Source organism: Equus asinus, chromosome 20 (genome assembly GCF_041296235.1).
Source record: "Equus asinus isolate D_3611 breed Donkey chromosome 20, EquAss-T2T_v2, whole genome shotgun sequence".
Classification (NCBI taxonomy): domain Eukaryota; kingdom Metazoa; phylum Chordata; class Mammalia; order Perissodactyla; family Equidae; genus Equus; species Equus asinus.
In genome coordinates, this window is record NC_091809.1 from 39,036,172 (window position 1) to 39,051,051 (window position 14,880).

Sequence of the window (14,880 nt, forward strand, 5' to 3'; positions counted from 1 at the left end):
GCCCCCTCGAATGCCCCGCCCCCGTGTCCCCGTCGGTCCCCACCCGCCACCGGCACACACGCACAGACTCTGGCTAGAGCCGCCCTTGGTGTCAGTGGCCCGGCTCCCGCGTCCGCTCCGGCTGTCGTGCATCCTCAGCACCTGTCGGTTGGTGTGTCCCGCAGCCTGCACCCCTGACTCCGTCGGGGCCAGGGAAGGCCATGGTTTCCCTGCCCGGGCCCCCTGCGACCAACTTGCTGCGGTTTTTGTTCCTGGGGCTGAGTACCCTCGGTGAGTGAAACCCGGACCAGGAGGGGACTTGAGATGGGAGATGGGGTGAATCTGACCCTGAGGGAGGTGGTTTTGGGTACTGATGAGGACCTGGGGGGGAGGGCGGGACTCCTGCCTCTGACTCTTGCCCTCCCCCGGACATGTCCCCCACCCCCGCCACTCAGGGCATCCCTGGCCGGTGCTGACTTCTGTCGGGGACAGCTCCCACTTTGGGTGCGGTGTGCGGGGTGGGGAGAGGTTAGGGCATCACCTGGGTAGACCTCTGGGGTGAGCTATCAGAACCATTCCTCGCCCCAACTCCCCACCTCCACCCAGCAGAGCCGGATGAGCTGAGCTTCTAGATGAGACACTGGCTAAAGAGCTTAAGGACTTAACTCCAGCCCCCTCAGGTCCCCCCCACCCCACACACAAACCGATGTGCAGAGCCCCCGGGAATTCCCTGGTCCCCTGAGCTTTACACACGCACTTCATATCAATTCCCCTGCGTAGATCCTCCCTCTTGCCCCCTCCTGCTGCTTCCTGCCCTGGGAATCAAGGGAGGTGCCCCAAAAGCACGACCGTGAGGTCATTTGGGACACAGGAAATGGGGGAGGGGTTCCAATGCCTAAAGGACAGAACTGTGACCCCTCCCCACCAGAGCTCTATTACCCCCATTCGTTCCCAGAGCCAAAGGGACAAAGCAAAGAGTCAAAGAGGAAGGGCGCCTCCTTGAAGCAAATTCTTGAGGAGTTTTGAAGGCTTCCAGAGGCACCCAGGACCTGGGGGTGGCCCAATGTGACATCTGGGGAGAAAAGGACCCTGCAGGAACTAAACCTGTTATAAGCCATTTCACTTGCTACCTCCCAGGCTTTCTTGCCACTCCTCTTCAAGGATCCTGAATGAGGGTGAAGGCTGGGTTTGTTGGAGATGGCTTTAACTCCTCATTTCTCTCAGGTTGCAAATCTCCGGGGCAAGTAAGGCTTGGAAAGATGTAGAGTGTAATTCGGCCACGGTGATGAGGACTGAGGTGGGGACCACTTCTCATTCATGTCCCCTTTAGCTTGGTTTTTGCTGCAAGGGTGTTGTGGCATGAAGTATTAGGGTCCCCAGACAAAGTGTGGGGCTCAAGAGCAGCCAGCGGCACCAAAGCCTATACAGCTCCCGGCCCCTCTAGGCTTGGTGGGCCTGCCCCAGGATCCCTCAACTTCTCAGCCTGCCTCTCCCAACTTCAACCTGAGCGCCTCTTTCCCTTCTGCCTTCTACCCCCAACTCCCCCATCCCCCTACCTGCTGGGCCTCCGGAGCCAGGGAGAAGAATTCAAGCTTGCCGCCCGTGCATGGTCTGCAGCTCTCCTGCAACCCCTCCTTTTTCTATCCGAACTCTGAGCCTCAGTTTTCATAATGACGGCCCAGGCTCAACGTTCCGGGGGGATTGCCGAGCTCCCGCCAGCCGCTCGAGAGTTAAATGGCCCTGGGGACCCACGGCGCTTCGGGCAGGCACCCGGCGCTGCCCGACGGCTCCCAGCGCGGCCCTTCCGTCCCGCGCGCTCCTCGGAGGCTCAGCGCTGCTGCCCCTGGGGCGTGAGAAGCCCGTGGGGGGAGTTTCTCAGAGAAGGAGGGAGACTAAAAATAGTCGGCCTGGGGAGCCGGCCCGTTTTCGTTCTCCGTCGGCCCGCGCCTGCTCCCTCACTCTCGGCCCGGAGCGGGCCAGAAGGGTCACTCTCTTGGGCTGCTCCTCTCTCCTTCGCTCAGACCCAACCACCTCGTTTTCCTCTCCCTATGGCACCGTGGACTCCGGGAGCGAAAAGGGACGAAGAGTTGGGGGCATCTGCTCGAGCGGACACCCGGGACGGGGGCGGCGGAGCCTCGGGCCCTCTTCAGCCCCTAGTTTCTGACTGGCGGCGTAGGACAGGGAGCGTTTGTTCCTTACTATCTATTTTAACCCCCGTCTACCTTTTGTAAAGTGAAATTATAAATGCGGGACCTGGGAGGGTCGCTGGGGTGTGTGTGGCGAAGGAGGCTGGCGCCCCTCCCGGGACCCAGGCAGGTTGGCCGGCGGGAGCTGGTTCTGGCCGCAGGGAGCGTGCTGCAGGAAGGCCTCGGAAGAGCCGCCACCGCCCGCAGGCCTCCTGGCGTCCCTGGCTTCGCCCGAAGAGCCAGCAGGCGGGTCCCCAGGGGGCTTTGGGCTCCTTGAGGCGGAGGTTGTTTTCGCTTGTAGAGCCTCCGGTCCAGTGGCCCCCCCGTCATTGTCTTCTGGCTTATCACTGGGCACAAGTTTCCTGCCCAGCCCGCAGGGACCTGCCAGGAAATGGGAAGGGGGTGCTGCAAAGGCCAAGGAATAGGGGTGGTGGTTCGGTAAAGACGCGCAGCCGGGAAGCGGTGGGGGCGGCGCGCATCCTGGCCGGATCTGCTCCTCGGCCCTCAGAGGCCTTCGGTCTGGGCCTAGAAGGGCGGAGAGCCGGGCCTGCGGACCCTGAGCGCGCTTTGGCCGCCTGGTCACCATGCGGAGGTGACGTCTCAGACTCTGGTGCAGGAGTGCTGAGGCCTTGGAAGAGCAGGGCCAAGGACTAGGGCGGCCAGAATACTCAGGCCTGGCCGGATACAAACCCAAGGTTATTCCCCCAAAGGGCTTAGGATTCAGGCTGCTCCGTTGCCTCTCTGAAGGGCAAAAAGTGAGTGTTCCTGGGCGCCAGGGTGCCAGTATTGATTCGATAGTCCACTCCTTGAAACCAACACCCCAGTGCACCTCCTGAACACTGGACACACGCAGACACAAGCTTTGTACTTGATTATCAGGGGCCCTTCATTCGTCCCAGCTCTGCTGTTATTCCCTGTGACCTCAGAGTATCAGCCCAGATCGCTTGGGCCCCAAAAGGGCCCTTGGGAGCTTTCTGGGTCTCAACTCTCCGCTTTCCGGGGAAGCCCACGTGTCAGGACGGAGCGGGAGGCCAGGAGCACTGCAGCCACTGGGCCAGGCTGGGCGCTGGGCCGCTCCAGCCTCTCTCGCTCTCGCTCGGAGCAGTTCAGAAGGAGCCGCGGGGTTAATCAGTAACGGGGCGGCCTCCCAACCCCCTCCGCCCATGAGGTTGAGAACGCAGGAGCGAGGAACGCCGACGATCCTGACCGGCGTCACGTCTGCCCCGTTGGCTCTCGCCCTGGGGGAATTCGGGGAGCAAGTGGGCTAAGCAGAGTGTACATCAAACGTATTACATCTCCCCTTCCTCTTGGATGTCTTCCCCTCCTCGCTGGAAATCTGCCCCCTCTTCTTGGTGCTCCGAAACCTGCGCCTCTGGATATAAATAAATGCATAGAAATGTGTCCCTATCCCCGCTACAAACCCACAGGCTGAGGTTGGGGAGAACGAGCTCTGATGGAATTGAAAGCAGGACGCTAATTTAGCGGGCCCTGGGCGGTCTTCGAGGCCTCCAGTGGCGGGACCTCGCGAGGCTCGTCCTTCCTGTCCGCAGGACTTTCGTGACCCTCTCCTCCCGCCGCGTTGGGCAGGGTCTGCGGACCGAACCGGGAGCCAGCCCTCCGCGCTCATGCCTCGCTCTTGTCCCCAGCGTCCCCCTCGCGGGTCAAGCTGGACCTGCACATGCCCGCCAGCCTCACCGGGTTGCAGGCGGTAGAGAGCGCGGAAGTGGTGCTGCCGGCCTGGTACACCCTGCCAGGGGAAGTGTCTTCCGCTCAGCCGTGGGAGACGTCCACCGTGATGTGGTACTTGGTACAGGAGGGGAAGGATCCGGACCAGGTAAGGGAGGAAAGCCTCTCAGCTAGACGCCAGCTGCTGCGCTGCCCCGTCAGGGCCGTAGGGAAGAGCTGTCTACCGTGGGGCGAGGGACTGGCCAGGGAGTAGGGTCCGGGAAGAAGTTTCAGGGAAGAGCAAGGTCCTCCTCATCGGTTCTATTTTTGTTCTGACCTTGGAGGGTTCCCAAAAGAATTCTCTTTTTCCCAGCTTTCCCTAGAAATCCAGCACACAAAACACTGAAAAGTAGAGTGGCGTTTTACTTTGCTTTCAGGGTGGGGAAGTGAGGGTTGGGGTTTGAGGAAATGAGAAGGGTTAGGGCAATTATCACACAACTTTGAAAGTTGAGCATCTTTCTGTTTTCACATTCTCTGTGCTTTGAACACTGTCACAGGCCGCTTCTTTTCCCAAATGATCATCTGTCCTGCTGCCCCTTTATACCCTCCTGGAGAGGCAAGGGTATTCTCCTCTCACAGTCTCCCACCTATCCTCCTTCTTGACATCAGACTTATGCTCAAAGGTGGATTTACCCAGAAGCCAATGACACTTCATTTTCAGAGCCCCTTGCTTGCATGGGCTCCTTCCAAGGCCCCAGAAAGTGTGTTCAAGAGGTCACTTGATAAATAGGGGGTATCTATGAAAGAAACTTAGATCACAGAGGTAGATCCAGATTTCACAGGGCTTGAACTTATACATAGGGGAGGGGCACTTCTGGAAAAAGATTAAAAAACATATATATTTTTTTATCTTGGATCTACCCTTGCAGTCTAAGTTTCTTTCATACATACTCTCTATTTACATTAGCCCTTGCAGATTATACCACCTTTCTAAACACCTCCAGTGGGTGACGAAGAGACAATGTATAGGGAACAAGAGCTGTTCTGGTGAAGAGGACCTGGGGCGGTGAGGGGGTGACTAGGAAGACGGGGTGAATGAGGGGCTGGTACAGGTTAGAGGGGATGGGTGCAGGTGAGGGGCATTTGAAGACTGCCAGTTTGGAGGAGGGGGATTAGCTAATCTGCGGGCACAGTGCAGGCAGGTAGTAAGGGGGAGGTGTTCTGCCCCACCAGGTGTTGGCGTACATCAGTGGGACCCTGTCAAACAAACCTGGAGCATCCCTGGTCTACCCCATGCCCTCCCGGAATGTGTCACTGCGGCTGCAGGGCCTCCAGGAGAAAGACTCCGGGTCCTACCTCTGTTCTGTGAACGTGCACGACAGTCAAGGCAAAGAGAGGGGCCATGGCAGCAGAAGTTTAAAACTCAATGTGCTGGGTAAGTGAGAAGCACACCCTCTCCAATATCTCCCCACCCCCATGGGAGGCCAGGCAGGTCTCTCCCAAGTGGCTGATGCAAAGGCTGGAGGAAGGGCAAATGGAGCAACAGAAGGGTATTGTGTGTGGGAGGAGGGGGCTGGGGGGGGGGTCTGTTGGTCCCTTGGGGGTGAGTTTTTTTTTTTTTTTCCCTTGGGGGTGAGTTTTTAACCAGTCTCCCCTCCCTCAGTTCCTCCAGCTCCTCCATCCTGCCGTCTCCTGGGCGTGCCCCGTGTGGGGACCAACGTGACCCTGAGCTGCCAGTCCCCAAGGAGTAAGCCCGCTGCCCAGTACCAGTGGGAGCGGCCACCCCCATCCCCTCAGGTTTTCTTTGCACCAGTTTTAGGTGAGGGAACTTGTGGAGACAAGTGACACTGTGGCTGGGGTGGGGGAAAGACCAGAGGTACCAGAGAGACTGGGGTGAACAGGGGAGGCGCTGCTGAGAAGTCCTGGGGAGAAGGAGGATGTGGGGAGGGGTGGAGAAAGAGGGCCTACCAGGTGCAGGCATCGTGCTGGGTGCTTCCCGTGCTGTGCTTGTATTACTCAAGAGGCTCTGGAGCCACATAATCTGCGTTCAAATTCCAGCTCTGCTGTTCACTAGCATGTGACTTTGTGCCTCCATTTCTTCTTTTGTAACATGAGGATGTCAATAGCTCTGATTTGACCACACCAGCTATAAAAGACATTTTGGGGCAATTAGAACATTTTCGATATGGAGTATTAGATGTTTTAGAGAATTATTATTAGTTTATTAGGTGTGGCAATGGTATTGTAGTTGTGTGGGACAATGTCCTTAGCTTTTGGAGATTCATGCTAAAATATTTATTTTAAAATATCTCATAAAAAGAGAGAAATGAAATAAGTATAGCAAAATGTTAGCAATTTTTGGATCTAGGGAGTAGTCATAAGAATTTTCATTTTGTCCATTTTTCTACTTTTAATTGGACCATTGTTATAATAAAAGTTATTTATTTTTATTTTTTTGAGGAAGATTATCCCTGAGCTAACATCTGCTGCCAATACCCCCCTCTTTTTTTTCACTGAGGAAGACTGGCCCTGAGCTAACATCCGTGCCCATCTTCCTCTACTTTATATGTGGGACGCCTGCCACAGCATGGCTTGACAAGTGGTGTGTAGGTCTGTACCTGGGATCTGAACTGGCGAGCCCCTGGCTGCTGAAGCAGAACCAGCCCCTGTTTTTTTAAACAGTGCTTGCCTCATAGGTTTGTTGTGAAATTTTCGTAAGTTAGTACATGTAAAGAACTTAGTCTTTGGTGTAGAGTAAGCAGCCAATAAACTTTAACTGTTGTAGTGATAATTTCATATAATCCTTTCAACGTCAAGTAGGTCATATTACCCCCATTTTACAGATGAAGAAATTGGGACCCAGGGATGGCAAGTAACTTGTTTAAAGTCACACGGCCTATTCTGGAACCTAGGTTTTCTAATTCCTAGCTTAGTGTTCTTTCTCTCTCATCGCTCAGCCATTCAGAAATAAAAGTAAAAATCGTGTTTTGTTTTTTCGGGGCATAACTTCCTCTTTAGCCTCCCTTCAGATGTAGACTGGGGATACTGAGCAGTGGAAATGGAGAAGAGTATTGAGCTAGCAGTTCTGCAGCTGGGAGCAGAGCCCAGCATGCTGGCTGCACACCTTTCCCTTCATCAGGGAACAGACAGCCGAGTCTCCCAGAGGGTCAAAGAGGACATTGCACAGGAGGGGCAGGATTTTTTCAGTAGGAAAGAGGGTCTGTGGACTCATGGCTAAATTGTGTCCACAGATGCCACCCGCGGGTCTTTAAGCCTCACAAACCTTTCCACTTCCATGTCTGGAGTCTACATCTGCATGGCCCACAATAAGGTGGGCAGTGCCCAGTGCAATGTGACCCTGGAAGTGAGCACAGGTCAGTGAGGGGTAAGTGTGGTTAAGGAGAAGATTGGTAATGGTGGGGGTGGGGTTGTAAGAGAGGCCAGGAGGCCTGTCTGCTGGGGCCTCTCATTGTAACAGGACAAGGAGCCTGTCCTGGTCAAATGTTTGTACGTATGTTTGGTCAGCGACTGGCCATATTCTATTTGACAGCCACCCCTCTTCTTAACAGGCAAAAAGAGTGCATGAGTCTGGTGGCCAACGGGTAGTGGGATTGGAGAGGGGTAGGGAGCAGCTGGGTGTTTCCCTCTGACACCAAGGTTTTTCCAGGGCCTAGAGCTGCGGTGGTTGCTGGAGCTGTTGTGGGAACCCTGGTTGGATTGGGGCTGCTGGCTGGACTGGTCATCTTGTACCACCGCCGGGGCAAGGCCCTAGAGGAGCCAGCCAATGATATCAAGTAAGTGTCCCCGGTCTCCGCTGAAATGGGGTTCTCCTAGCTCCCCTTACAGAGGCTGGATTTTCAGGCAGCTTTCATCTAATGCAAGGGTGGGCAGTGGCTGAAACATCATTTCTATGGGCACATTTCAAGGGAGAAGGGAGTTGAAAGTGGGGGGAAGGAAGAGTAAGACAAAGCATGTAGAAACTCTCCCCTCTTCCCCCTTCCAGTTTCTGACCTCGTATTACTTCTTTGATGACTAGGGAGGACGCCATTGCTCCTCGGACTCTGCCCTGGCCTAAGGGCTCAGACACAATCTCCAAGAATGGGACCCTTTCCTCTGTCACCTCAGCACGAGCCCTCCGGCCACCCCAAGGCCCGGCCAGGCCTGGTGCACTGACCCCCACACCCAGCCTCTCCAGTCAGGTCCTGCCCTCCCCAAGGCTGCCCAGGACAGAGGGGGCCCACCCCCAGCCAATATCCCCCAGCCCTGGGGGAGTCTCTTCCTCTGCTCTGAGCCGAATGGGTGCTGTCCCTGTGATGGTGCCCGCCCAGAGTCAAGCTGGGTCTCTGGTGTGATGGCCTAGCCATCTGGTTTCTCTTCTTCCTATAGGGGTTACCCCTAGCACAGAGGCCTGAGTTTTGGGAGGGTGGCCACCTTCCAGACCTCCAGTCCTCTGTCCCCACCTTTCTTTACTGTGGGAAAACTGAGTTTCAGTTAAGACCCAAACTTCCAGGAGGCAGAAGAGGAGGAAGTGGACCTGGGATTAGGAAGAGCCTTGGCCCCTGCACCACCCCCCCATCCCCAGTCCTCTCTGTGACTGCAGTGGAATGCTGCTGAGATTGGCTGCCCCCCAGGGCCCTGGTGGAGACTGCCAGTCAATGAGTCCTCCAGGCCCCCTTGATCTGTCCTCGACCCCTATCTAACATCATCCTTCACTCCCACTCCAGCTCCCTGCATTAATATAACCTGTCCTGGTTATATTGGCTTGGTTGGGTTTTTTTGGAGCAGGGGTTAGGGAAGATATTTTTTATCTTGAAACTAACTTGAAATGTGTGTTCTTGTTTTTATTTTGCTAATTTCAATAAAGATACATTGTGTTTGTATGGAAAGTCAGAGTCAAATTGCCTTTTCAAACTTAGAATTTCCAGAAGTTGAACTTTACAATGATGCAAAGAGGACCCTTACCCAGGCTGTGTACTCAGGTGGAGGGCTTCTCCATGCAGCCTCCCATCTTACTGGCTCAGGATAGTTCTTCTAGAGTCCTTTTTTTTTTTTTTTTTTTTTTGCTACAGGAAGATTCACCCTGAGCTAACATCTGTGCTAATCTTCCTCTATTTTGTGTGTGGGTCCCCACCAGAGCATGGCCGCCAATGAGTGGTGTAGGTCAGTGCCAGGATACTGAACCTAGGCTGCCAAAGCAGAGCCTGCTGACCTTAACCACCTAAAGAGCCTGAGAAGACCCTAACCCACTTGGAGCAGCAAGGGGATGAAATTGGTGCACTTTCTGCTGGACTTGAGTGCTCGCTGTTTGGGCGGCAGACACTTAATCTCCTGCTTCCTCTTGGGGGGGGGGGCGGACTGACATGCTCCCCTTTCCCAGACCATTGAATCCTTGACACACACATGTTCTTGCCCATCCAGTAGTGATCCCCCTTGTACTGAGGGAGAGCTGGGCATGGGATGTGGTGCAGTGTATGCCCCAGTTCTGCCATACCCTTTCCTACCAAGGGTGGCTCTCCTCCAAGTCTCAGTTTCTCTGCCCATAAAATGGAGTCGCTCTAGGAGCAGGGAGGTGGTTGCAGTTTCCATGGAGACTCCTAATGTCTTCCTCATGTGATGAAAGTGCCAAAGAAGGGATCTCAGAGGCGAAAAGAAGAGAGGCTTGGAAGGAACAAGAATCTCTGAATGGTCAGAAGGGGTCTTCAGCCTCTGGCTCATGCGCATAGTGTGAGGCCCCAAAGTGGTGACGTCATTTGCCAGCTCTCAGATTATCAGAATGCCTTTCACTTCCTCCAGGGTCACTCTTTCCCCACAGAGCTCCAGTTCTGATCCTTTCCCTTTAGGGTGCCCACCCCAAGCCCAGCCCTTTTCCCAGGGCCTGACAGCTTCAGAAATTGGGAGGAAGAAGACAGAAGAAGGCAGTAGGGCTAGATTGACTCCAGAGTTGGGCCTGGAGGAGGGAGGAGCATTTCCTTACCTGAGGGCGTCTGCCTCTCCCCTTGTTTGCTCTGAGATAGCCAGTCTCGCTCCTGCCCAGCACAAGGAGACTGCCCTGTGGGCACTGCCTTCCCTCCCCCAGACCCAGATACGCAGACGGACCAACAGACGGCAGGACGCGGCCATGGCCCAGCTGCCGGGGCCCTTCCTCTTGGGGGCCTTGCTGGGCTTCGTCTGCATGAGTGGTGAGGAAGGAGGCCGGGCGGGACCCAGGGAGAGGTGGGAGCAGAGGCCCGGCTTCCCCGCCTCCTGAGGCCTATCCGTCCCGCCGGGCGGGCTGCCGGGGCCTGGGAGGCGGCGGGGGCGAGGCCGGGGAGGGGGCGTCGAAGGCCGGGAGGGCGAAGCACAGATGCACGCAAGCCGGGAGAGAGTTGGGCCTCTCCGGGAGGGTTTAACCACCGCAGGACTCTTGTTTTCCTTCCCCCACAAACACACCCTCTCACCTAGACGGGTCTCGGTCCTTTCACCCACAAAAACCCGGCTGGGATGCGGGCTCCTCCCTCCCGGAAACCTCAGGTTTCGAGTGAGAAGGGAGGGATCGAGGGGAGGGAGTTGAGCTCTGGGGAAGGAGGGAGCCCCCAGCCTCCGCTCTGAAAGCCGTGGGGTGGGCCGGACCTCCAGACCACCTGGACTTGGAGCGGGCCGGCCTCCGCTCCCCTCTGGCCCTGGCCGGGCGTCGTCTGAGCGCCCCTCCCGCAGCCTCTCTCTGCGTCCCCAGTGCCCGGGCCAGCCGTGGAGGTGCAGGTGCCCGCCGAGCCCCTGAGCACGCCGGTGGGCAAGACGGCCGAGCTGACCTGCAGCTACAGCACGTCGGTGGGAGACAACTTCGCCCTGGAGTGGAGCTTTGTACAGCCTGGGGAGCCCATCTCTGCGTCCCATCCCGTGAGCTGAGAGCGACTGCGCCAGAGTGGAGTGGGAGGCCTCCTGCCTCTTGGGCAGGGGCTGGGATGGGGTGGCGGGGAGTGGCAGGAACAGAAGGCCCACTCATGGTGAGGGCGCGTAGTCGGGAGAGTGCGTTTGGGGGGTCAGTGTGCTTGGATAAAAAAATAAGTGAACTCTTTCTAATCTTCTCAGGACTGCCGTCTGCGTGACCCTCCATCACATGTATAGCTCTGTACTCTCTCCAACTTCCTCTCCCTTAGCTCCTGTATCCAACTCTCTTGTGTCAGTGCAGTCCCAGCTGCGGTTAATAAACCCATTGACACTAAGAGTTGTGATTCGTAGTAGGATATGCTGCCCCTTCCAAGAATATTAGCATTAATTTTTTTTTTTTTTTACAAATTGAGAGATCCATGTATAACTGAAAGAGTGAATCTAGTTCATTTAGCACCTGGAAGGGGTGGTATTTGGGGACAGATGGACCTTCATGGTTCTGGCCACCTAGCTGGTAGCCAGAGTATCAGCCTCCCTGGCTGGTGTAAGGGAAGGGTCTCTTATACTCAGTTTTGAGAAAGGACTGCAGAGTTGATGCCAGGCAGAAAAAGGCACATATGTGTGTCTTCTGCTTCTCCCCAGATCCTGTACTTCACCAATGGCCATCTGTATCCAACTGGTTCTAAGGCAGAGCGGGCCAGCCTGCTTCAGGATCCCCCAACAAGAGGGGTGGCCACCCTGAAACTGATTGATGTTCACCCCTCGGATACTGGCACCTACCTCTGCAATGTTAACAACCCTCCAGATTTCTACACCAATGGGTTGGGGCTAATCAACCTTACTGTGCTGGGTAGGGCACCCTGGGGACCTACCAGCCCCCACATGCCCTGAGCTGACATCTGTTGCCAATCTTCCTCTTTTTGCTTGAGGGAGATTGTCACTGAGCTAACATCCATGCCAATCTTCCTCTATATTATGTGGGATGCCCCCACAGCGTGGCTTGATGGGGGGTGCTAACCTCGAAGCAGAGCTTGCAAGCTTAACTACTATGCCACCGGGCTACCCCACCACCATCCTGATTTCCAGCCCAAGCACACATTGGCACTGGGGACCCCAAGGGAAAATGCCTCTTTCCCAAAGTCTTCTAATCTAGATGGTCATACTCCTGCTTCACCCTCCACAAAAAATGCTTCCTCCCTCGGTCCTTGCTAACCACGGGTTCCAGAGAGAAAGCCCTTCCCATATACATAGGGATCTGAGTCATGCCCCCAACCGCTGAATCTTTGGGGGTACCTCCCTCTTGTAGTTCAGATTCTGTCCCTCCCTAGGTCAGTGGCAGAGAAGAGGAGTGGCCCTATTACTAAGCACTAATTTGTGTTCAGATTTTCTGTCTTACCCCAAACTAGAGCCTGCTCAGAGATGAGCAAACAGAATAAACCATTAAAGAGGCTGAAGATGTTTAGATGGAAAAGAGAAGACCCTAGGAGGTGGTGTATGACAGTGGCATTCAAATAGCTGAAGGGCTGTCCTGTGGAGGAGGAATTTTTCATTTCTCTTTGTGGACCCAGAGGACAGGAACTGGGACCAATGGGTGGATATGACATTAACACAAATTTTGGCTCAACATGAGGAAGAATTTTCTAACAATCAGAATTTCCAATAGTGGAAATTTCCTGGGGATGCAGTGGTATGTGAACAGAAGTGGACCACTCTTTAGTAGGGGTATTGAAGCAGGAAATCTAGCACTTAGTGGGCACAGGGATAGAAGATCTCTAAGGTACTTTCTGTGATTTTTGCAGTGCCCCCCAGTCGCCCCTTGTGCAGCCAGAGTGGTCAAACCTCTGTGGGGGGCTCGGCTGCACTGAGATGCAGCTCTGCTGAGGGAGCCCCCAGGCCAGTGTACAACTGGGTGCACCTCGGATCTTCTCCTGCACCTTCTCCTGGCAGCATGGTGCAAGGTAAGGGCCCAGCGCATCAAGGAAGAGGGGACTCAGGACCTGGGCAAATCTGGTCTCTCATCTCCACACACCCACAGCGCCAGTTCCACGCCTGGGGTATGAGACAAGGGGCTAGACCTTCTCCCTGCTTCTCCTTTGGCTTCCTATATCGTTCCCTTCTGTCTGTCTTCCTGCACAATCTGTGACTGCGTGATCCTGCAAGCATTTCTCAAACTAAATGTACTCCTGATATCTTGGAAGAGAGTGGAAAGTAGGTGCGTTCCATGATTCCCACTTGTCTGTTTTGGGGGGATTTCTTTGAGATTTCTTAAGGGTCATGAATCATTCCCCACCTTCTCAGAGAGGAAACTGAGGCAGAGTAGCATGGACTGGCTTGACTCATTTAGCCAGTTTCTTTGTAGGAACCATATAACTGGCTAAGAGCCTTGCCTTCTCGGTGGGTCCTCATGCTGGCTCCAGTGCCCTGTCTCTCCTTCCAGCCCCAGCAAACCCCTTTATAATCCAGAGAGCCCTCCAGAGCCCCCCTGGTGTGTGCTCTGCCTTCCAAAGTGAAGGAAGCAGTTTAGAAAAGCATTTGCACCAGCTTGGGGCCACCCCAGGGGATACAGTTTCTAGCAATCAAGTCTTTTCCCCCCCAAACAGGAACCTGACATCAGCCAGTAAGCACCCTGCTCCGATTCCATTGCCAGTTTCTGAACCCTTCATGTGTGTGCAGTCTCCCCCTCCTCTGAAAAGGCAGCTGTGTAGGGTGGAAAGAACACAGAAGTTGTGGTGGCTTTGGCATTTCCTCTCTGGGTCACCTCGGACAATTACTTTCCTTCTCTGAGCCAGTTTCCTTACTAATGAAATGAGGTGACTCTCTTCCTAAGCATGAAATGAAATCTGCTGTCGTCACAGCAGGTGCTCACTGTGAGTTGAATGAGTGATGGGACACTTCCTCTTTACCCTCTAGATGAGGTGTCTGGCCAGCTCCTTCTCACCAATCTCTCCCTGACCTCCTCGGGCACCTACCGCTGTGTGGCCACCAACCAGATGGGCAGTGCATCCTGTGAGCTGACCCTCTCTGTGACTGGTAGGGCATGCCAGGCAGAGGCCAGACTGGCAGGCATGGGTTGGGGAGGCTGCGTGAAGCTATCTGATGAAGGTCTGCAGCTCTGAGGATCCTGTGTCTCCCTAGAACCTTCCAAAGGCCGCATGGCCGGGGCTGTGATTGGGGTGCTCCTGGGTGTATTGTTCCTGTCAATCGCTGCATTCTGCCTGATGAGGTTCCAGAAAGAGAGGAGGAAGAGGCCCAAGGAGACATATGGGGGTAGTGACCTGAGGTGAGCAGGAGGGCTGGGGGGTTATGCAGAGAGGGAGGAATGGGCTTCAGTTGACAGTCGGTGACTTCAGCCCTCAAACTCTGACATCTTTAGGGGCATTTCGGGATCAGGAGGGCTGCTCAGCCCTGGGATTTGGTGGTGGGGGTGGCAGTACAGCCTGTGTATTTGAGTGTGTGAGTGAAGTGTACGGGTGGAGGGGTTGGGCCACCAGCTGCCCTCACTCTGCTGATACTTAAAAGAATTTTTCCTTTTGTTTTTAAGACCTTTTCATATACATCGACAGGACGTGGATGCCAAGAGTTGGGTTTGTCCTGAGCACCCAGCTGAGTTTAGTTCCTCTGTGGGGCAGTAAGGAAAGGAGAAGCAAAAGCTGCCTCTGTCATCCACCTTACCTATTAGTCATGGGGTCCAGAATAGGGATCGGAGCAATATTTCTCGAAGTGTGGTCCCCAGATTACCTGGGCAGAAATCACCAGGAGCTTGTTAAACATTCAGATTCAGGACACTTTCTCTCTCTCCTAAAGCAGAATCTCTGTGTGTGTGTGTGTGTGTGTGTTGTGGGGTGACAAGTTTGGAATTTTCATTTTAACCAAAGTTCCACAGATGATTCTCATGCACGGCAAAACTGAAAAGTCCCTGGGTCAGAGGATGGGGTCCTTTGAGGGACGCTTGCAGCCTTCACTAAGAATTTGCTTATATTCATCAGGGAGGATGCCATCGCTCCTGGGATTTCTGAGCAAACTTCTCTGAGGGCTGACTCTAGCAGTGGCCTCCCAGAGAGAACCCCCTCTGCCAGCACTGTGACGACCACCAAGTCTAAGCTCCCTATGCTTGTCTGACATCTCTCTCGATCCCTGAGGAGGAATATCAAGAATTAAAGACTTTGGGTACCATATTGACTCC

At 54.7% G+C, this 14,880-nt stretch overlaps 2 protein-coding genes across 3 annotated transcripts; both read left to right on the plus strand.

Moving 5' to 3' along the window:
* Window positions 1-8: 8 nt before the first annotated feature.
* ESAM (endothelial cell adhesion molecule) lies at window positions 9-8,716 on the plus strand. The gene is made up of 7 exons (XM_014848543.3): window positions 9-270; window positions 3,812-3,999; window positions 5,064-5,265; window positions 5,494-5,649; window positions 7,082-7,204; window positions 7,498-7,624; window positions 7,867-8,716. The coding sequence occupies exons 1-7, from the start codon at window positions 201-203 to the stop codon at window positions 8,180-8,182; spliced, it is 1,182 nt and encodes a 393-aa protein (XP_014704029.2). The 5' UTR covers window positions 9-200; the 3' UTR covers window positions 8,183-8,716.
* On the plus strand, window positions 7,498-14,872 carry VSIG2 (V-set and immunoglobulin domain containing 2). 2 transcript variants are annotated; one of them, XM_014848541.3, is made up of 8 exons: window positions 7,498-7,624; window positions 9,845-10,009; window positions 10,543-10,706; window positions 11,340-11,547; window positions 12,497-12,655; window positions 13,608-13,727; window positions 13,833-13,977; window positions 14,684-14,872. In XM_014848541.3, exons 1-8 carry the CDS (start codon window positions 7,615-7,617, stop codon window positions 14,814-14,816), a joined length of 1,104 nt encoding a protein of 367 aa, XP_014704027.2. In that variant the 5' UTR covers window positions 7,498-7,614; the 3' UTR covers window positions 14,817-14,872. The 2 variants fall into 2 exon arrangements, with proteins under 2 accessions (XP_014704027.2, XP_070346122.1); XM_070490021.1 differs by having other exon boundaries at window positions 7,499-7,624; window positions 9,907-10,009.
* The last annotated feature ends 8 nt before the right edge of the window (window positions 14,873-14,880 follow it).

Bases quoted from the DNA above. Each gene is read 5' to 3' on its own strand.
- VSIG2 (XM_014848541.3), top strand. The intron at 10,707-11,339 runs GTGAGCTGAGAG...GCTTCTCCCCAG, and splicing joins CCATCTCTGCGTCCCATCCC to ATCCTGTACTTCACCAATGG. The intron at 13,728-13,832 runs GTAGGGCATGCC...GTGTCTCCCTAG, and splicing joins GCTGACCCTCTCTGTGACTG to AACCTTCCAAAGGCCGCATG.
- ESAM (XM_014848543.3), top strand. From the start codon at position 201: ATGGTTTCCCTGCCCGGGCCCCCTGCGACCAACTTGCTGCGGTTTTTG. The intron at 7,205-7,497 runs GTCAGTGAGGGG...AGGTTTTTCCAG, and splicing joins GACCCTGGAAGTGAGCACAG to GGCCTAGAGCTGCGGTGGTT. The intron at 7,625-7,866 runs GTAAGTGTCCCC...TTTGATGACTAG, and splicing joins GAGCCAGCCAATGATATCAA to GGAGGACGCCATTGCTCCTC.